General features: G+C 45.1%; 1 protein-coding gene across 1 annotated transcript; it reads right to left on the reverse strand.

Annotated features, from left to right (window-relative positions):
- Nucleotides 1-660: 660 nt before the first annotated feature.
- On the reverse strand, nucleotides 661-21,865 carry Myh3 (myosin heavy chain 3). The gene is made up of 39 exons (XM_076871717.1): nucleotides 21,662-21,865; nucleotides 19,697-19,840; nucleotides 19,095-19,251; nucleotides 18,267-18,294; nucleotides 17,855-17,963; nucleotides 17,145-17,237; nucleotides 16,333-16,396; nucleotides 16,154-16,252; nucleotides 15,149-15,252; nucleotides 14,926-15,064; nucleotides 14,418-14,536; nucleotides 14,177-14,326; nucleotides 13,282-13,452; nucleotides 12,885-13,191; nucleotides 12,698-12,768; nucleotides 11,688-11,775; nucleotides 11,486-11,603; nucleotides 10,918-11,041; nucleotides 10,692-10,828; nucleotides 10,352-10,607; nucleotides 9,897-10,139; nucleotides 9,631-9,807; nucleotides 9,382-9,527; nucleotides 9,211-9,301; nucleotides 8,020-8,409; nucleotides 7,788-7,914; nucleotides 6,682-6,800; nucleotides 6,312-6,508; nucleotides 5,755-5,938; nucleotides 4,920-5,085; nucleotides 4,490-4,614; nucleotides 3,506-3,814; nucleotides 3,177-3,380; nucleotides 2,977-3,102; nucleotides 1,878-2,048; nucleotides 1,683-1,787; nucleotides 1,421-1,516; nucleotides 1,184-1,321; nucleotides 661-687 (listed from the first exon to the last, which is right to left on the reverse strand). Exons 1-39 carry the CDS (start codon nucleotides 21,863-21,865, stop codon nucleotides 661-663), a joined length of 5,823 nt encoding a protein of 1,940 aa, XP_076727832.1.
- Nucleotides 21,866-22,349: the final 484 nt, after the last annotated feature.

Below are 22,349 nucleotides of genomic sequence, written 5' to 3' on the forward strand. Positions count from 1 at the left end.
GAGGGGTGAGGTTTGGGGTTGTGCTGCTCTGAAATACTGCAGATTGAGCCAAGATGACAGGACATGTGGGAGATTTAGATTGAACTATTAAAAGGACCTGACACTGTTTTATTCATCTGTGTATTCCTACTGACACAGTTGCTTGCATGGAGCAACCACCCAAAAAATATTTACTAGATATTTCCCCTGTAGAATATAGAGGAGGGTGATCTGGTCCATTTCCTTATAACCCTATGAAGTTGAGTCAGAGTTTTCTGAACCTAACATATGTGTTTCCCTTATATCATATTAAGACATGACTCTTTTGAAAAACTCCATCCTACCCACTGCCAAAGCAATGGCTAACCTGTCTTTTTTTCTTTTTTTATATAACCTCTCAAGTTTAAACCCGAAGCAGTCTCTCCCTCCCATATATATGCACTCATCAATTGCATTTACAAAGCCATCTGCTTATGGAGAGTTCAACACTGGGCATAAAAATCATCCAAGGAATCATTTCCAGGCTGGAAAGAGGAAGACAAATCCAATAAAATGCCCCAAACTGAAAACAAGGTAAAATTTATTGCATGTGAAAAGGAGTCACATGGAAGTTAAATGTTGGTCAGGAAGCATGAAAATATACATTTTGCATATCTTCTGTCCTGTTCCAGCAGGGCTCGATCACTCTTCACTCTCATGGACTACCATCTGGAAAGAAAGTGGACACTTTTAATCAAGTCAGGCAGCAGAGACATATTTCATCCTCTCTCCCAGCAAGCATCAGGGAGTTACTTGTTTATCTTGGTGGGACACAAAATACTTTTTGGACCTTGGGAGGATGTACCATTAAGCAATGTGAAGTCACCCTACAGCCTTAGAAACTGGCCATCAAATAGAGCAAGTCCCATACTCTGAGTAGTAATCCTCCTACTTGTATAGTGATTACAGATAAGCTCATTTGGCTCTGGAGGGTATTCCTGCAGCAGCCTCTTTTATACCAGCAGGGGGCGCTTGAGAGAGCTCACTAGGCACTCCTCATCTCATCCCTTTTCTGGATGAATGATGTTTTTTGTATTGTCAACTACTGACCTGACTTTAGTGCTCAGCTCAGAGACTTGAAGCAAATTCCTTTTTCTTCCAGAGCCTGATATTCCCCAGCCATAAAGGAAAGGGTTCCCTGCAATCACCAGGGTCAATAGCTTACCCGGCTGGAAGTGAAGTCTCGGGTCTTGGCACGTAGCTTATTGACTTGAGATTCAGCAATATCAGCACGTTCCTCAGCCTCCTCCAACTCATGCTGAGCTTTCCGGAATTTGGTGAGATGAACATTGGCTTGTTCATCCTGAAACCAAAGAGCCCAGCAGATAAGATCCTCTCTCTGAGCTCCCTGTAGGAACTAGACCAGGCCACCATTGCAAAGCTACCCTCCTCCCTGACTTACAGCCTCCTCAGCCTGCCTCTTGTATGACTTGACTTTCACTTGAAGTTTATCAACCAGATCCTGCAATCTCAGTACATTCTTTCTGTCCTCTTCACTCTAAAAATGACAAAAATGGAATGTTGCTAGAAAAGAGGGAATAGAGGTGTACAAGGCCTGGCTAGTTTGCTGGGCTCAAGTGTTTCTTCCTCTATACAGGTGGAGAATCCAAGGTGGCATGTGCACCTTACAGAGAAAATGCCTGTAGGGTTCTCTTTCCACCTACCTGATATGTTAGCTCTTTGACTCGCCGCTCATACTTCCTCAGGCCCTTCACAGACTCGGTGTTCTTTTTCTGCTCCCCTTCCAGCTCAAACTCCAGCTCTCGTATCTGAGGGAGATGGTCAGGAAATTAGTGTGGGGCTGGAGCATGAGGGGAGGCTGCTGGGCTCAGCTTGGTCAGAGCTGTTCCTGCAAGTACCCGCGTCTCCAGTTTCTGGATTTGCTTCTTGCCACCCTTCAATGCCAGCTGCTCAGCCTCATCCAGACGGTGCTGCAGGTCCTTCACTGTCTGTTCCAAGTTCTTCTTCATCCGCTCCAGGTGGGCGCTGGTGTCCTGCTCCTTCTTCAGCTCCTCAGCCATCATGGCGGCCTGAAAAACAAATCAGACCCACACAGATGAAGACAAAGCTTAGGGGCCTTGAAGCTGTTGAAACTTGGGTGCCCCAGAGGAAACTAGAGGCCAGGCTGAAGTCAAAGGATAATAAGTAGGACAATTAGTGAGCATGTCTTCCACCCTGGCAATACACACACACACATATAAATGCACGCACTTTTGTATGTGTTAATAAATATATATGTGAGAGAGATAAAAACTGTTTAAAATAACTGAGATATAAATAACCTAATAAATGAAACCCACAAGGCCTGGATGGGAAACAGTATCTTCCTTTTCCTGAAATTGAACTCCTTGGGACCTTGTCCCACTCCAAGAATTCTTTCTTTCATTATCACTGATATTTATTTTCAAAGGATCCTAAGACTTGAAGAAGACTGATTGACTACCCAGTCTCACAAATTTGGAGATTAAAGGAAGGTGTCTGGAGAATTAAGGTGGTGCTTGAACAAACAGGAAAGGAAAATAGTTTTGAGGTAGTATTCTCCCATCAGGCAGCAGGTGGTGCTATTGGAGCTTCCAGGATACTCAGGAAGTTTAGCTAGACACAGGGGAGAGAAACCTGATAGGACAGTGACAGCAGGAGGCCTCACTCCCATATCTGGAAGAGGTCAGATATTGAAGGAAAGAAAATCATGCCTTTCCATGGGCAAAATAAGCAGGATATGATCCCTTTTTTTCTTCTTCTTCTTTTTTTTAAATATGTCCTACTTTTAAATGTTGAGGGGGTAACTGCTGAGTTTGAGGCGGAGGTAGGAGTGGTATTGGAGCAACATGTTCACCCTGTGTGTCCTGGGGGAGACCCTGCCTGTCTAATGGCACTATCTGGAGATGAGGGGAGACCACGGGCTTTAATGAAGCATGGTTCTGACCGCCCTGCGGGAAAAGGAAAGAGAAGCCTTACATCTGTGATGGCCTTTTTGGCCTTCTCCTCAGCATTTCTGGCATCCCTGCTGGCATCTTCCACCTCGCTCTGGAGCTGGGTGAGGTCTGTCTCCAGCTTTTTCTTGGTATGGATGAGACTGGTGTTCTGCAGCAAGAGGATGGGCGTTACACAGCTGTGTCGGAGGCCGAACCCTCTCACCTTGTCCTCTCTGCCCCTACCTGGGTGTGCAGCAGCTGCACTCTCTCATTGGAATCCAGGAGCTCCTGTTCAGCCAGTTTCCGGGCTCTCTCCGTCTGCTCCAGTGTGGCCCGCAGCTCCTCCACCTCTGCCTGCAGCAGGTTGGCTCTGCGCTCCACGATTGCCAGCTGCTCCTTCAGGTCCTCCTGGCCCCGCAGAGCATCATCCAGGTGCAACTGAGTGTCCTAGCCAGAGGGAAAAGGAAAATTCTATTTGAAGTGGAGGTACTAGGACCATGAGCCTTCTCTCTATCTTTGAGAATATGAGGACAAGAGAGGTCTCTCCCACCCCCCAAGGGAGCTCTTTCAACCTTCAGCTGTCCCTGGACACTCCTGAGGTGCTTAAGGGTCTCTGCCGCTTGGCGGTTGGCGTGGCTCAGCTGGATCTCAATCTCATTCAGGTCTCCCTCCATCTTCTTCTTGATCCTGATGGCTTCATTTCTGCTCCTCACTTCTGCATCCAGGGCACTCTGCATGGTCTCCACTGTCCTCTGGTAGTTCCTCTTCAGCTGCTCAATCTCTTCATCCTTCTCAGCAATCTTTCTATCAATTTCTGATTTCACTTGCGTCAATTCAAGCTGGATTCGGAGGATCTTGGCTTCTTCATGCTCAAGAGCAGCCTTTACAAAACAAAAGCAAAACGAATGGTATCCATGCCTGTTATAAGTCTGCTCTATAACCTTTGGGGTAATAAAACTTCAGTGGGATATTTCCTAAATCGAACTCTATAATATTCAAAGCTACTTTTAAAAAACCTCGAATTTATCTTCAGTGCAAAAATAGAATAAGGTTCAGTGCTATTTAGTTTTGATTATACAATAAAACAATAATAACACTTATTTTAATTTCATGGTTCTGGAGATTGAATCTGGGGTTGGCGAGGAGATTCTACCATTGAGCTACATCCCCAGCCCTTTTTATTTGTATTTTGAGACAGGGTCTCACTGAGTTGTTGAGGTTGGCTTTGCTGCCTCAGCCTCTGCCACTATGCCCAACAACAATAACATTTAAATCATCATATTTCCCAGGAGCAGGAAGCACTTTACAAATATTTTAAATTCACCTAAGATTTTGTAAAATCTCATTCTTTAAATGTAATGACTTTCTCCAATACATTCAAGATAACTCACAGGTATTATTTAATTCAACCTCAGTTACACTCTTTGATGGGAAAGGGAAAGGCTTTAGGACTGTGATTTTGCAAAGGCAAAAGCCAAGATACAGAGTGGGCTCAGCTGGCCTCCCAGGCTCCCCCTCATTGTCTCTGCTGCCGCCTCCCCAGCATTCATGCTCACCTCTGCTTCTTCCAGAGCCAGCTGAATATCAGCCTTTTCCAGCTCCATCTGCTTCCTTGATTTCTCCAGCTCATGGATGGTTTTGCCATTTTCAGCAATTTGCTCTGTGAGATCCGCTATCTCTTCTGCAATGAAATAAGTTTCCATTGTACTTGGACGCCTCTACACGGGTTGCCAGGCATGCAAAGTACCAACTCAATGCTTTTTTTCACTAGTTTATTAAAATTCGAAGGACTCCTGTTTCCTAGAGATAAGATGTAGCACAGAGAGACTCAAAAAGAACGCTTGGATAGTGAACGCTTTCTGAGGGTGCCTCAGTACACATGGGTGTGGGGATCTGAATAATGGAGCCATCCCTATCTAGCACACTGGCTATGGAGTGTGAAGGAAGGCAGTTTTGGACCATCGCAGACTGTTTGGAGCAGCTTACGCTCTAAGTTCTTGTTTTCACGCTTCACAGTTTCCAGTTGATCTAATGCTTCCTCATAGGCATTTTTCAGTTTGAAGAGCTCAGTGCTCAAAGACCGGGACTCCTTCAGAGACGCTTCCAGCTCTGCTTGGCTCTCCTCGCATTTTGTCTTCCACTCAGCTAGCACCTGAAACACCAGGATGGAAGGGATTTCTAAGAGTTCTCCTCCAAGCTTCTTACTAAATATTACCATAAGGCAAATAGTCTCAGAGTTAGTACTAAGTTGGAGGTGTCTGGATCCTTCTTGATTATTGGACTAACCAGGATTTCATTCCATCAATTTACTCAAGATAATCCGTAACAATTGCTATCTCCAAAAAGCAAATGGATCTTTTGGGAAGGAATTAGTTAGGCTAAATTGCTTTGTTCCTAATATGAAAATGGCCCTGAACTTCTGTTTTATTAAAACATTGGTTCAAATCATCCTTATCTGCCATACTGAGAGGGGAGAATTCCAAAAGCCTGTCCTTAGGACCCAAGTTAGAGTACCACATAACAACCATCTTGACACACCAGTACAAGGGGGAAGGAACAAGGCTGAATGAATGGGATGAATGACATTGTAGACATTGGTTCAAATCCACTGACAATGTTGGAAAGGGATTTTCACCCCCATCCCATTCCCATTCTGTTTCACAGACAAGGAAACCACATCTTGGTGAAATTCAGAGACTTTCCCAAGGCCACCCTCCTGGGAATGGGAAGAGTCAGGTATGGGGCCCAGTCTCATCCTTCCATGACTATTAGAATTTCCCCCACATCATGGTGTTCACCCAAGAAGAAGCTGATCCCACACCTTGTCAAAGTTCCTCTGCTTCTTGTCCAGAGCGGCGGCCAGAGAGTTGGCTCTTTCCACATCAATCATCAGATCCTCAACCTCCCCTTGCAATCTCTGTTTGGTCTTCTCCAAGGAAGCACATTTAGCATTCACTGCCTCAACTTGTTCCTCAGAATCTTGAAGGCGCTGAGCAAGTTTTTTCCTTAAAGAATATGAAAGAGAAGCAGATGCTATTTAAGTTTCAATCTTCTTGAACATCACTGTTCATCAAGTTGGAATCACTAATCTATGTGATTCAAACACCCAGTGCTTTCATAAGCCCAGGAGAATTCCCTGTCTGCTCAAAATCCGTGATCAATAGTCTGTCTTGTCTTTAAGCAAGATCAAAGTTGTTTGTCTTAATGAAATGTACTAACAGTAAGTTCCTCTAATGGCACAGCACTATATTCAAAGGCACATGCAACAGGAAAACATCTAGTAACAAAAACAAATTCATCAAATGTATCCCCAAGGAGTTCTAAAGCCATATGATCACTGAAGGTTTCTGGTTCTTCTAAAGGCAGAGAGTTTCGTACTTGGCTTCCTCCAGCTCCTCCGTGCGCTGGATGGCATCCGTCTCATACTTGGTCCTCCACTGGGCAACCTCACTGTTGGCCTTGGACAGCGCCCTCTGCAGCTCGGCTTTGCCTTCCTGCTCCTCCTCATACTGCTCCCGCAGCAGGTCACAGTCATGGCGGGAGGACTGCAGGGCGTGGGCCAGGGCATTCTTGGCCTGTGGGAGTTAAGAAAGAGCCCCCAGTGGACTTAATCCTATGTGCATCATACAATCTAGGTATGTTCCTGCTAACATCACCTATGGAATAAAGTTGCAGTTTTGTTTGTTTTATCTTATTTGCAGGTAGTATATGAAAATTAGATCAAGGGAGCATCCTTCAGAGGAGATACCTTGCTCTCTTCTTCCAGTTGCCTCTTGAGCTCTTCTATTTGTTGAGTAAATGCTTGCTTGCTCCTGGAAAGTTGGGACACTGTGCTTTCCTTTTCTTCCAGTTGACGACTCAGCTCACCTATATCCAGAAGGAAATATTTTCATGGCATTCATTCATTCACCAAGTTTCTACTGTGTATAAGGCCCTGTACTAAGGTCTGGGGAAAAAATAAATGATAAGATATGGGCTCTTCTTGAAGAATAAATGGAAAGCATAACCTGATATCATTTTAAACTACTGGAAGATGGGAGTGACTTCTGTTGATTAAAAAAAAAGGTGGGGGAAATTATTGTAAATTGAAACATTACCAGTGGTTCTTAACAACTCACATTAAACCTCTCCAGTGGCTGGTATTTCCAGCTGTTTGTTGGTCATAAAGAGGAATATTTTGGATTTATATTTCTAATAATGTGAAGTTAGACTCTTGCGTAAATTAGGTAAGTTCAGGTTTATATCCTTATACAAAAGTCAGAGAAAAAAAGAGGGTGGGAATTTATGACTCCAGAGGTCAACCTTAAGGTTATTGTAGAAGTGACAACTAGCTACACTTCTCATCTCCATTGTCTTGGCTATGGATGCAGCAAAATATGGATGAGCAAAACCTATGATGACAGACCAGTCCTGGGTGGAGCCACATTTTCAATGTAAAAGCCTCAAATAATGTTCCTTTATATTTTTATGACACACCAAGAGCAATTGGCCCTGTTTCTCTCTTTATTCTCTAAAACACCCAAATGCACATGATGTGCATCAAGAAGCAGAAAGGCCATGAGTCTTAGTTTCTCGTCCTGTTTCTGCCAATGAGATTTCATCTGAAGCAGGTTGATCCTAATTGTGACAGAGCTTAAACAAGGTGATATTTTGGGTCTCTTCTTATTCTCTCTGGTTTTTACAGAACTCAGTGTTCTCTTCCTTTAGGAAACTGTAGATGGCCCCCTTTGTAGGTTATTTTGATTACTTCTCTCTTGAAAATGTTCTTTCCTAGAAATTCTCCCTCAGACTCGCACGCACGTCATTCTAGGAGCCGTGTGTTTTCGCCCTTTTGGTTTCCTGCACATCACTCACCTGCCTCAGTCTGAAGCCGAGACTTCTGTGTGGTCAGCTCGCTCAAGCTCCTCTGAATCTCCTCATTCTTGCCCCTGGCCTCGCTTAACTGATCCTCCAGAGTTCGACATATCTTTTCCAGATTGGCCTGAATGAAGTGTTGGGAAAGGGAGAGAAGGCGGGCAGAGGTCAGATGTGAAGGGTCCCAGGTGCAACGTGTCTCCCTTACGTGTCTCCCACCCTAGCCAGGCACCTTAGACTTGGACACGCTCTCTACACTGCTGGAGAGGTCGTCGATCTCGAGCTTGAACTCGCTCTTCTCCTTCTCCAGCTTCTGCTTGACCCGCTGCAGGTTGTCAATCTGCTCCCCGAGCTCCGCCGCGCTGTCCGCGTGTTTCTTCCTCAGAGTGGCCACCATGGCTTCGTGCTGCAGGGTAGCCTCCTCCAGGTCCCTGCGCAGCTTCAGGAACTCCGCCTCCCGCTTCTTGTTCAGCTCGATCTGGGTGGAGGTGACGCCGCCCGCCTCCTCCAACCGCTCGCTCAGCTCCTCCAGTTCCCGGGCATAGTCGCTGCGCTGTTTCTCCGTCTTGGCACGGGTCGCTCTCTCCGCCTCAATTTCTTCTTCCAGCTCCTCTATGCGAGCCTGTACAGAGCGAGCAGTCAGTCACTCACTCCTCCAGAGTAACTAACTCACAGTGCCACGGTTCACAGCAGCTAAGATATGAAATCAACCTAAGTGCCCATCCACGGATGAATGAAGAAAGAAAAGGTGGTACATATACACAATGGGATTTTGTTCAGCCATACAAAGAATGAAATCCTATCATTTGCAGTTAATAAGATAGAACTGGAAGACAACATGTTTTGTGAAATAAGCCAGGCACAGAAAAACAAGTATCACGTGTTCTCATATGTGGAGGTTAAAAAAAAAAAAATGTGGAATAGTGATTACTAGAGGTTGAAAAGGATTGGAGGTTGTATAAAGGCAGGCTGAATTTGATCAACGCATGCCTTACACATGCATTGAAATATCACATTGAAGTCAATGTGTACATATTAAGTAATGCATGTTAATAAAAATAAAAGAACAGGTTAGCTTCCATTCCTATCAGACAAACCTATTTATGGATTTTCCCCCAAGAAATAGGAATATTACTAAATTTCCTTTCAAATGGCTTTTTCCTTACCAGCATGGTCATTACCCCCGCAGTGACCAACCCAGGATATTTTCTACTCAACTGAATGTTGGCCCAAATAATTGTGAATTTATTGCAAGTTATGAGAATCACTGTGCATCCCTGCGGAGTCAGCTGGCAGGAAAGGAAACTGTGAGAAAGGCAGCCCCATTGTCCTGCCCATTTGTTCTAAATGGCTTAGAGCAGACAGCCCCAGCACACTGAGTGAGTGACACCCCACGTGAAAGAGAAATCCAAAGGCCTCCTACCTGTAACTCTTTGATTTTCTTCTGGAACTGGAGGCCCAGAGTCTGTTCATCTTCCACTTTGCTTTGTAGTTGACTATATTCAAAATCTTTCCTGGGGAGGGAAGTGTACACTGTATGAAAACAGAATCCCCAGTAACTAATAAAATTGAGAGCAGTAGTTTTAGGACCTACTTCTTGAGCCTTTCATCCAACTGTTGCTTATCATTCTCCAGATCTAATATGGACTCTTGGGCAAGCTTCAGGTCTCCCTCCAGCTTCCTTTTGTTCCTCTCCAAGTCTACTCGGAGCTTCTTTTCTTGCTCTAGAGAACTTTCCAGCTAAAAAAAGGCACCATTTCCTTTTAGGAACAAAGGCTTTGCAAGAGGACCCCTGGGTGCTCTTTCAGCCCTGAAGGAGTCCTGATGAACACTGTTTACTTACATCATCCACTTGCTGTTCCAGTTTGCTCTTGATTTTGCTCAAAGAATTGACTTTGTCTTCCTCTGCCTGCAGGTCATCTAGGGTCTGCTGGTGGGCCTCTTGCAGGGCCTTCTTCTCTCTGGTTAACTTTGCAATTGTTTCATCTAACCCTGCCAGTTCCTCAGTAAGGTTTTTAACCTAAGAAGAAGCCACAAGCAATTAAAAGAAGAAATAAAGTCTAGTTTGCAATGACTGCATCAAACAAGAAAGACCCACCGGGACAGTACCTTGTTCTCGGTGGCATGCTTCTCCTTTTCAACCTTGGCCAGTGTCAGCTCAAGGTCATCAATGTCTTTCTTCAGTTCTGAGCATTCATCTTCCAGTTTTCTCTTCTTGGCGGTCAGCTCAGCATTGATCTCTTCCTCATCCTCAGCTCTCTCGGTCACCTCTTTGATCTTGGCCTCAAGCTGGAATTTGGCTTTGATCAGCTGATCGCATCTTTCCTCAGCATCCAACAAGTTTTCACTTTCCTTTAAAAAACAAAAAAATCACAATTGCCTTAAATGAGATAAGATTTGCGATGTTCCAGTGTTTTTGTTCTATATGAAATCCTTTATAGAGCATCCCAACACGAAATTTTTTAAAAATCCCACAAATAATCCAGCTTTCCTAGATACATAAACAAATCTAGAAGGATATTTTTTTAAAAAAGAAAGAAAGAAAATATTTCTAAAACACTTACAGCTTGTACTTGGAGCTGCAGGTCATTCTTCTCTTGTACCAGAGTCACCAGTTTTTCTTCTAGCTCCTTCCTTTTTGCCTCTGACTTGGCCAGTTCATCCTTGGTTTTCTGAAACTCTTCCTTCATGGTGGCCATCTCCTTCTCAGTCTCCGCACTCTTGAGGAGGGGCTTGATCTTGAAGAAGAGTTTCATCCAGGGCCAGTGCTTGACATTCATAAAGGAGCGAATGTTGTACTGGATGCAGAAGATGGACTCCCTAAAAAACACGACATTGTTCATTACTAAGGGAGACTCCCTCTCTCCCCAGAAAGTGCACATTTGAACAAAGACCCTGCTTTACCTCCTCTGCACCATCTTCTGGAACTCCACACGCATGAGAAATCCTCTGCACACAGCTTGTGTCCTGGTGATCAGTTTGGCCAGGCGGTCATCCCGCATCTCTTCCAGGGTTCCCAGTAAGCCTGCCTTGAAAAATACCTTAGAGGGGGAGAAGAGTGACATTAGTCAGTTGTCTGGAGACGTTAACAAGACAAATAGGCCAGCATCTGTCAGAATTGAGGCATTACCTTGGTATGTCCAAATTTGTACTGTGTGTGGTCAATATCAATGGAGGCCAAGAGTTTTTCGCAAGCTTTCTTGCTGTCGATGAATTGGCCCTCTGGGATTGCACTGGCATTCAGCACCCGATATCTGCCATTGTAGACACAGAATTAATTATAAGCTGTTGACAAAGACGAAAACCCTGGAGACCAGCAACTCTAGGCCTCTCTTCCTAAAGGCCAGAAGACCAACTTCACAAGAGTTTAAAAAAAAAAAAAAATGAAAGAAAAGAAAAGAAAACCAAACTGCTAACTAGCCTGAATCTAGACCTTGAGTCCTTTAGGCCCTGTGTTTTTTTTTTGTTTGTTTGTTTGTTTGTTTTTTGTTTTTTGCCATTCTGTATATCAGATCAGTCCCAGAGAAAAACATGGAAGAAACAAGTGTAGTTTGTCTTGACTGAATGGCAGGTTATTTATTTTATATGAAAGCCTACAACTGTTCTTTTGAAATGTTTTTTTTCATGCCAATATTTCTCTAAAATTCTAGTCTTTGTATATCTCATTAAGAAGCATATACAATATTTTTATTGCATACCTTTGCTTAAAATCCCCATAGAGAATCCTATTTGGGAATCCTTTCCTGCAGATACGGATGCCTTCCAGCACACCATTACACCGCAGCTGGTGCAGGACCAGGCTGTGTTCCATAGCCCCTGAGAGCAGAAGCAAGACACGTCAGCTTCACACAGAATTTCTCGCAAACTGAGCACCTACTAGAGAGCCATCAGGTGCCTCACCTGGGGTCTTGGTTTCATTGGGAATTATACAACGTACAAAGTGAGGGTGAGTAGTTCTTAAATTTGACATCAGCTTGTTCAGGTTTTCCTAAAAGGAAAAGATCAATTTAACAGCCCACTGACGGCTTTTACAAAGACACAGATATGTTGCGATGAAAAATAAGTTAGGTATATAAATTTATCATGAATTCCAAAGAACAGTAAAATGAACCCTCTCCTTTAATGGTCCTATGTCTAGAGGTATAGGAAAATAACTGATTCACAGGTTAAACATTCCTAACCTGAGAGTCTGAAATCCAAAATTCCTCAAAGTCTAAAACTTTATGAGTGCTGACATGACACCACAAGAGGAAAATTCCACACCTGACCTCATGTGATGGGTCATAAGGAAAATGCAGGTGCACTACAAATATTACATAAAGTCATCTTCAGGTTATATATGTAAGATATACATGGAACATATATGAATTCTACATTTAGACTTGGGTCCCATCCCCAAGAAATCTCCTGTGTATAAGAAATATTTCAATGTCTAAAATCTGAAACACTTCTGGTCCCAAGTATTTTAGACAAGAGGAACTCAACCTGTCAGTCTTTTATCTCCCAGTGAGACAGAGTATAAAATGGTTTCTGAAATCAACTTTGGACCTGTGTCCTGCTCCTGCCACAGCATGGGCTGCTATTGCTGTTGCCTGAAGGTGAGTTGGAGAGTTGGTGCTGGGAACTCTCCTCCCTGGCCAGCCAACTCAGCCAAATGCGGTACAATTGACAATGAAATGCTAGCCCCACATAAAAATAATAAAAATTGTCCTCAAAAAGAAAAGGAAAGAAATTTTGGCTCCACATTTGTTCCACCTCATGTATGTATGATCATATTATCCCTCGACCTCAGTGATTAGTTTCAGACGGTATTACTATTCTAAAATAAACTCAGGGTAGAATCTCTCTCCATTTCTCATTTTGATATTACTTAAGTAAACCAGAAGCAAATAAACTTGTATTTTTCATACCCTGAAAAGTGCAGAGACAGTTTGGAAGGAAGAACCCTTTTTCTTCGCAACTTTCTTCTTCCCACTGTCAGCTGAAAGAAACAAGAGGGCAGGTGCTGTTGGATCTACAAAGTCTACTGGGTCCTGTGGAACAAAGGGAAGGAGATCATGTGAGGACAAGACCCTCCCTGTTTCTGGAGTTTCTTACCATCCGCAGTAGCAAAGGTGGCATAGAGGTGTGCCAGGAGCCTGTTGGAGGACTTCTGGTACAGCCCCACCACAGTCTCGTTCAGGGGGTCTTTGTTCTTCTCCAGCCAGCCCGAGACACTGTAGTCCACAGTGCCTGCGTAGTGGATCAGTGAGAAGTGGGCCTCAGCCCTGCCTTTGACCACCTTGGGCTTCTGGAAGTTGCTGGACTTGCCCAGGTGCTGATCATACAGCTTGTTCTTGAAGGAGGTGTCTGTTGCCTTGGGGAACATGCACTCCTCTTCCAGGATGGAGAAGATGCCCAGTGGCTAGATTTAAGACAAGGCAAAAAGGCATCTGGGTAAATGTGAAAAGCAGAGTACATGGGCAGAAGGAACCGAGTAGACAGAGGAGGTTACCTTCTCAATGAGCTCAATGCAGGCAGCCAGGTCCATCCCAAAGTCAATGAAGGTCCACTCAATGCCTTCCTTCTTGTACTCCTCCTGCTCCAGCACGAACATGTGGTGGTTGAAAAACTGTTGCAGTTTCTCGTTGGTGAAGTTGATGCACAGCTGCTCCAGGCTGTTATACTGATACCAAAATATAACATTCATGTGAAAAATTAGTCTACTTTCAAAAGCAGGGACCCACTAGCATTCCTGCCTATTGCCTTGGGCCTCCCCTGTTCATTCATCCTTTCAGAGCCAGTCACATTCTTCCAGGCTTTGACCACCTCTCCTCCATGGAGTCTGACCTCCAAACGTCCAACTAGAAACTGTTTCTCCTTCTCCTGAGTTCCCGTAGTCTGAGCGTCTCTTGTGCACTTTGTTTTGTGCTAACTCTTCTGTGCACCTTATTGACTCACGCTTTCCCTCATCTACAACCACAAGCTCGGCTTTTTCTTTTTCTCCTGCGTGTCTAGTGCTGTCTAGAGACTAAATACACACTTTGATGATCTGTATGCTTTTCTCATGGACGCAGTAGAACAATTATACAAAAATATTACATGATTGACTTACTACTATCAAATTGTGTCTTTATCTTTCTGGCTTTCCCTAAGTCACTGATAGTATTTTTTGTTTGTTTGTGTTAAACTATTTGGCGTTGTCCTTTAAAATTCCACTTTACAGAAGTCTTTGCCTCTCAAAATGATACAAACCCTCCCAAGATGGTCCTTTTTTTTTTTTTTTAACCTGATTCACTCTATCTAGCTTTTCTACAAAATAAACACTTTGACATCTTCCCTTTAGGATTATGAAAAAACAAGTTCCCCATACAAACATGTATAAAAGGAAGAGTATAAATCATACAAACCTCAAAGATTTCAAAGCCTGCAATGTCCAAAACTCCAATAAAGTGTTGTCTCGGGAGCTTGGTGTCCAGTTGCTGGTTGATGCGAGTGACCATCCATAAGAACAACTTTTCATAAACTGACTTGGAAAGGGCATTCACAGCATGATGGACCTGTGGGGGGTGGGGAAGATCAGCTAATAAGTAGGAAGACAGTGACCATAAGGGACTTTGGTCCCTTTCTGGCCTTGAGCTAGTACCTTACCTGATCCACAGTTTGACCCTTGGTAACATACTCATTCCCAACTTTCACTCTGGGGAAGCACAAGGCTTTCAGGAGATCCGAGGAGTTCAGGCCCATCAAGTAGGCTGTTTTGTCAGCCACTGTTAACAAAAGAAAGCTGATGTTCAGCAAGGTAGAAGAGATCTGAAAATCATGCAGTGGTTCAAAGCTTGGCTGAGCTCATCATGGTGTGTCTTACATTCCATAACATTGAGCTCCTTATGTGGGGAAGTCACTCAGAGAATATGATGGGGATTTTCTGAAGAGGCAGACTTAGGTTCCAGAAAGCCCTGGTTACTTCTCATTGCAGCTGAAAAGGACTATTCTAGGGATTCCACTAGAGTGGAAGGTGATGGTGCTTATAGGCATCTGAGGGAAAAGGGTCTTGCACCCCTCTAGGTAGAAAAGGTATTAACTGGTTTCAAGAGAAACATCAAATGGTCAACAACCTATCAGTTCTGGCCTATGGTCTGCTGTGGGGATTTTGTACCTTCTGTGCCGTCTGGCTCCGCCTGCTCCTCTCGCTGCTTCTGCTTGAACTTCATATTCCCATAGTGCAACACAGCCCCTGTCAGCTTGTAGAGTCCAGATTTCTCTTCGGGGGTGAAGCCCAGGATGTCAATGGCACTCTGGCATGGAAAGAACAGCCTGTCAGTCCATTGCCCCAGTGATGGAGAAGGAATATACCACATTTTTCCATCTCTCCCACTTACATCTGTAGCCAACAACTCCTCAGCATCATCGATACTGTCCACCAGGATTTCACCCTGGCTGATGAATGGGTAGTCATAAGGGTTGGTCGTAATGAGAAGCAGCTCTGAAATGACAAGTAGTTTGAGGAGATGCAAGGAAAATATCACTTTGTGGGTTTGAGATCTTGCATCCTGGCCTAGGACTTTAACTGCTGGAGCCAAATTAAATGTAGAATTAGTAACCTCTAGACAGCTTCACAATATTAAGGCTATGACTAAAAACATAGTCCAGGGGAAACTTTGCAGTCTCTCAAAGCTACATGGATTAAGAACTCTCAGGATGCAGCTCAGTGGTAGAGCACTTGTCTACCATGCTTGAGGCCCTGGGTTTCTATCCCCAGCATTGAAAAAAAAAAAAACCCTTAGAGAGAATATTTAAATTTTCTTGCTTCAAATATGATGGGTGCATGTCAATGTAGGTTAAGGAAAGCTAATAGGGAAAACTGGCTGAGTGAGGGTCAGGACAGGAGGCTACCCTGCCTGTGGGAAGCACAGGTTGTTTGGTATAATCATAGCCTTTTAAAAAATTTGTTGAAAAGCCACTGACCAGAGGCTGAGCAGACACAGCCAGAGAGCAGAGAAGACAGTGTGCACGGACGCCTCTGTTAGGTACAGAACAAGGAGCAGAGTGACTCTCCACAGGCTGATGCCTGGGCCTCACATTTGATGAGAGGTTGGTTTCTGTGCCAGAACACAAGGGGGCGCTCAAAGACAATTAAAGGCTTAGTTATTCAGGAGGTTTTGATAAGCCAGGGGCTGAATCCAATAGTGATTTGATCTTGTTACTGACTCTCTGATTATGTTTTTCACATTGGCATGTCATTGCCCAAACAGCCACATGATGGGCCCAAAATAAGTGTCCTTCATTGGTTGTAGAGCCACCTATGGACAGATTACATCTCTCCGTGGTGTATTGATTCACAACCCCTGGTGCATGAAGACCAAGGCGGCCAGTAACTCCCTTACCTATGAGCTCAGGCTTCTTGTTGGAAAGAATCTGATAGAAGATATGGTAGCTTCTCTCAGCCTTCAGCTGAAAGGTGACTCTTGATTTTTCCAGCAGATCTGGAACACAAACAAAGCCCTGGCTTCCAAAGTGTTCCCCAATTGCTGAGACCTCATCTGATCCCAGTGTATCTACTTACAAGTTTCAATGTCTGCCGAGGCCAGCTTCCCAGTGGTACCAAAATGGATTCGAATGAATTTTCCCTGCAGAGGGGGAAAGAGAGATCCTCCATGGTAGCATGGCCCCAATGACTCCACCTGGTTTCCAGGGCAGTATGAATGGGAGCCTTCCCCCTGTAGTTTGAACCTTCCCCCCGCTTCTCCCTTCTTCTCTTTCCAGTAATGGTGTGGCTCTGTTGCTCCTGTTCCTCATGGTCTGTGCTCCCCCATCCCTTGCACATATTTAGACAACAAAGCAACTAGACTAATTTTTTCAGCATGTGCATCAAACCATATCACTTCCCTGCTTACAGGATCCTTTAGGAGCTTCCTGTTGTACTAGGAGTAGACTCCAGATAACTTCTTGTGGCCTGTGCCCTCCTCCATGACCAGGTCATTTCTTCCCTCTTGCCTGTCTCATGCAACCTGCCCCCTTACCTCACAGACTCTCATTAGGTCCCTTCCCCAGGCCCTTCCCCACCTCAGGGATTGTGTGCTTCTCTTCCCTTCATCCTTCCTCCTCCTGATGACTTTCAAGCCTGGCTCCTTTTCATCCTGCAGATCTTGGTTCATGTGCCAAAGAATTGCCCCTTTACCTACCAACCCCATCTAAAGAACACCTGGCCCCCAGTTATTCCGTCACATGCCCTGTTTATTGAAGTTCGTGTGAAAGTGTCTTATTGTCACATCGTTTCACTGTTGCTCTCCACTGGTCTCTAAACTCCCTGGGACAGACATCTTTCCTGTCTTGTAATCTACAAATAAGATTCAATTGCAACCAACTCAGGCTTACAAAGCGGGAGGAGTTGTCATTCCTCACAGTCTTGGCGTTCCCAAAGGCCTCCAGCAGCGGGTTGGCACTGATGATTTGATCTTCCAGAGTGCCCTGATGAAGAAATCAAGGGAGGAAGGAAGATTTATTTTTAAACCCCAAACATGACAATGAAAACTTCTCACCAGTTCTGTTTCTCCTGCCTGATAGCTCTGGTGAGGCCTGTCCCTCCCTCCCTGACTTTCCAATTTGAGGACCAACCAAATCAACAGCATGCCCTTCTCAAAACACTTTCCCATCCCATCGTATTTGACACTAGCTGGGTCTCCTGATAGGACATTACTTGAACACTTGATTCTCCAGTTCATTTAGATGGCCTGTATTCATTTCATACTGTGGCTACACATTTGAGTTCAAAGGCAAATATGGACTATTGCTCTCTCCGGTTGGTATCTGATTCTACCCTTAAGGACAGGCATCCTGAGCTGCCCCCAATTTCATCTTTCTTAGTTCAGGCTTGGAGCCTTATTTCTGAAGAAATCACAGAATCTGGTCCTGTGAGATGTAACATACTGGGTTGTCTAAGATGATCACTTATCCTTCAAGATTTTATATCCTAGCCTGCCTTCCTTTCCTTGCGGAGGGAAATGTGATGACACGTAGCCTCCTAATTCTGAAGTTAAGACAGAGGTTAGAAGTACAAGCTGAACAAGTCTTTCTCCCCTCCATACTTTCATTTTGGAGTCCTTCTTCTTGGCGAGGTCTCCAGTAGCTGCAATTGTTGCAAAGTACTGGATGACCCGTTTGGTGTTCACAGTCTTTCCTGCTCCGGATTCTCCGCTATTCAGAGCCATCGAAAGACAGAGAAAGGAGAAAAAAGAAGAAGAAATAAGTCCTGTTAAACGTATAAACAGATGTCACTCATCTGGACAGCCTGAACCACATCTAATATATACTTATCAAACAAACCTGAGAGACTACTAAAGAGAGACAGAGCCCTGGGGTCTTATGCATGCTTTTGTGCCTATCCCAAACCTATCTGTTCACTGTAGACTTTGCTCCAAACACTTTTTAATGAACAGAATAAAGCAAGTAACACCTTTGGCCACAGCTACGAAAACAGTCTATTCCTTGAATACTTACGTGATCAGAATGGACTGGTTTTCACGATCTGCCAAAGGAAAAATAAATCAGAGTTGATGGCAATATAAAAAAGAGCTCCCTAATTCCATCTATCTCTCAAGCAGTCCGTTAAATTGTGCAATGTCAGTTTCATGTGGTTTAAGTTAGGGAGAACTTGATTTAGGCAATGCCATTTTGAAACATATCCTCCACCTTAGAACAACTGTCATCCTGTGTTACTGTGACCCAGAACAACAGTCAGCCTGATCTAAACCCCAGACAATAATCTCCTATGATGAGAATTGTGCCCTGGAACTGAAATCTTGAGAAACATCCAGTTTGACATGGAACAGTGGCCAGCACAAAGAATGATGGCGATGACCACAAGAACCCTTCCCTGACAACGCGGACACCTGGCTCCCAGTTATTCTGTCACATGCCCTGGTTACCTCTCATTGTTGCTCCACTGGTATCCCCTAGCAGTGGCCAAACTGCAAAATTTCCTCCACCCCTTCCCTCCCCTATAACTTCCTGAGGCTTTAAGTGGAAGACAGGTGTCAGCCTCTGCCAGGACCCCCCTCTGCAGGTTTGTCTGGAATAAACTTGTGTTGCTGTAAGCAGCTTCTCCTATCTCTCTGTATTTCCTTTGTGTGTTTCTTCCCTTGCATTAACCAGTTCTTGTAAACTTGTCTTGGCCTGCAAGGCCCTAAATGGTCTGGTCTCTTTGCGCTCCTCCCCCTCTCTTCCTTGTGCTGGACACCAGAGGGGGCAGGTCCAGGACTCAGGGACAGCTGCCCTGAGCCTGTCCAGTGCAGGCTTCGCCCTCCTGCCCCTTCCTCGGGTGCTCACCAGTCAGCATGAACTGATAGGCGTTGTCCGAGATGGAGAAGATGTGGGGAGGGGCCTCCTGGCGCTTTTTGCCCCGGTAGCCATTCACCACCTCTGGGTTGTACACCGGCAGCCGCTTGTAGGGGTTGACGGTGACACAGAAGAGGCCCGAGTAGGTCTGTGGGGGAAACCATATACGTATGTATCCATGTGTATGTATATTAAAAACTTTTGCCTTTGTTTTTATTTGTGTTTCTTTCTGATAAACTCATAACGGAGAGAAGACATGGCTTCTACATATAGATGAGGCAACTGAGTCTCAGGGAGGAGGGTGGCTGGACTTCATGCAGAAAGTGACAATGCCAATCCCTCCATGGCCTCATCTCTCCTGCTCTGCCAGCTCTCTGTCTTCCTCCCCACCTTCCTGCCAACAACCCCTCTTCTTCCTACCCCCTTCATCTCTTGCTTTCTCATCTTTTTTTTTTTTTTTCATTTCCCCTCAACAGCAGGTCAAACAAATCTTTCAAGATCTTGTCACCCACACAAATGTCTCCACCTCCCGTTCCCTCTTCCCCTCATGTCACAAATGTCCCAGGAAAGCCACGACGCCCATCACCACTGACATAGATCATCCAGGACGTGTAGCGGTCCTTAAGGTTGTACAGCACTGCAGGCTCATTCAGGTGAGTGAGCATGGCCATGTCCTCGATCTTGTCAAACTTGGGGGGGTTCATTGCATACACATCCTCCGGTTTCACCACCAGGGTCTGAAAGAGGAAGAGTTCTGGTGCTTAACTATTGTTTGTGCATTGCTGCTGCAGGTGTCCATCTCCTATAAAGACTGGCACAGCGACAGCAGGGGAACATTGGGGAACACCTGAGTGACAGCAAAGGAAGACGAGGCTACTGGGCGGCTATGATGCTGATGGTAGAATATGCTTTGTTTCTGTTCCTTAAGACTTTTTCCCTTTTCTGCTTTGATGGGTCTGGAGTGAGGGAACAATGACAGAAATGAGACTAGAGGATCTCTGAGCAGGATGTGGGGACTGAGGGCAGGAGTGGGAGCCAACAGGAACCGTTCAGCTCTGCAGTGCTCACTATGCCAAAACCTAGCTCCAGCAACTGAGGGGAGTTTTCCTACCTACTCAGAGAAAATGGCATGTCCACAGGGCAGTCCTGAGGCAGGGAGAGAAGACAGAGAGGGAGGTGGCATTGGATTCCCAGGTCAGCGGCCTCTGAGTTAGCCAAGATTTGGAGTGTTCTGAAGGCAGCTGTCCAGCCCCCTGACCCCACACCTTGCCCCCTTTACCACCCTCCCTGCACATGCTCATAAAAGTCCTGCAGCCCCACTTTACCCCTCCGGGCCCTTCTGCAAACAGAGGATTATGAGCCGGGGGAGGGGACCACAAGGCAGATGCAGTGTCTCTGTGCACTGTAATGTCTTTGCACTCCTCTCAAAAAGCAAAACCTCTTCCCCAAGGCCCTCAGGCTTCGGGCGGGGGGGGGGGGACGGGCCTCAGGCACCCTTGGTGGGAGCCGTCTTCCTCTCCTCATCCTGCCCCTACCTCCTTTCTTTATGTGACCCCCCCCTCTGAAAACGGCCAGTTTTCCTGCTTCTGTCTCCAGACAGTGTGAGTGGAAGCCTACCTTTTCCCTGCCTCCAAGCAGAAATTCATCCACACCATTCAGAACCATCCATCCTCCTTGCACAAGGCTTCTTAGACGGTCCTAGATTACCCTTCATGAAATCTAGCTCCTCATGCACCGTTTTATAAGCCCATTCTTAGCTTCTTTATCTAAAATATGTACACAGCCACCTTTGGGGGCTTCAATGCCTGGTAGCACTAGAGGACAAGTTTCAATGCCCTTTTCCTTCATCCAACTCAATGACATCATCGCCTTTACTTGTCTCTCGGGCTTTATTTTTCCTCTCTCCCTCCTTTCTTCTCCCTCCCTCACTCCTCTTCTATCTGTCTCTTACTCTTTGACTTTTCTTGGAACATTTGCAGATTCTTGTGTTCAAGATTACAGAAAATAGAAAGTCCAAATCCAGAATTTCTCCCAGCATTCATTCCCACAGTGGCTTGGAACAGATTATAGTGAACCACAATGATCATCGCATTTCTGATCCAGGCAGGCGGCTAGTTCATATGGAGCTTATGATCCATAGCATCCCTTATGTATTTTCCATATGTCCTCTGTTAGATGGCCATTGCTAGAATTAGAGAGAAACCTAGACTACCACAGAGAATATTCTAAAAGCATTCTTCCTAGTATTGGACTCCCACAACTCCACACCCTTGAGACACATGAAGCTGATCCCCTCTGGCCCAGAGCATGTGAACATTGATAAAAGCACCTGAAAGCTAATTGCTTTGATCCACCACAAGTGGGACTCTTTTCCCACCCTGCAACCTGAGGCCAGTACTGCCTTGCTTTCTCTGAGGACACCCATGAAGTCTAAATCTATTTCCTATGAGGCATCCCAGAGCCTCATCTGGAAGTGGCTGGAAGTAGGATGGGGGCATATTCAAGGTAACATGAGAAACAGAAGGCCATTGCCCACAAAGGGAGTGTACAAGTCTTACCCGGTGGTCATCAGTTTCCACAGTGACCTTCCCGTCTTGGGTACTCTTAATTTTGCCTTTGGCATATTCGTACTTTGAATCAACCACAAAGCAGTAGGTTTTGGCATCAAAAGGTTGGTTCTGAGCCTCGATCCTCTCCTTTTCTGACTTCCGGAGGAAAGGAGCGGCAACGCCGAACACTTCCATTTCAGAGTCACTACTCATGATGTCAGCTGCAAGGCAAATCCACCCATGGCTCAGCTGCCTCCAAGTCCTGGCACTAGGCAGCTTCCCACCTGACCCTCAAATGGGATTCCCTCAAGAACAAGGCTGTCTTCATGCCTGATGGAGCTCCACTCAAAGCATTTAGGCTGGGAAAATCAAATTGGCACATATTTATTGAGTAGCTACTGCATGCAAAAGGCATAGACCTTATTTAATCCCAACTACTTAGTTCTCTCCATTTACTGAACGGGTCCTAGAGATGAGCACTACTCTCTAGACCTTATTTTCCTCTTCTGAAATACCCGCGTGTAGAAGAGGGAATATTTAAAAATAAACGCCATGGAGAAACAAAGTCATTCGTCAAAGAGAGTGTGCAGCTCCTTCAGTGGCTAAGAATAGAAGTGAGTCTCTGCCTACAGCCCCTGTGTGGAAGGTCACAGTGCTGCCACCTTTCCGGACTCTGTACCTCATCTCTCCTGCCTAA

Source organism: Callospermophilus lateralis, chromosome 11, assembly GCF_048772815.1.
Source record: "Callospermophilus lateralis isolate mCalLat2 chromosome 11, mCalLat2.hap1, whole genome shotgun sequence".
Taxonomy (NCBI): domain Eukaryota; kingdom Metazoa; phylum Chordata; class Mammalia; order Rodentia; family Sciuridae; genus Callospermophilus; species Callospermophilus lateralis.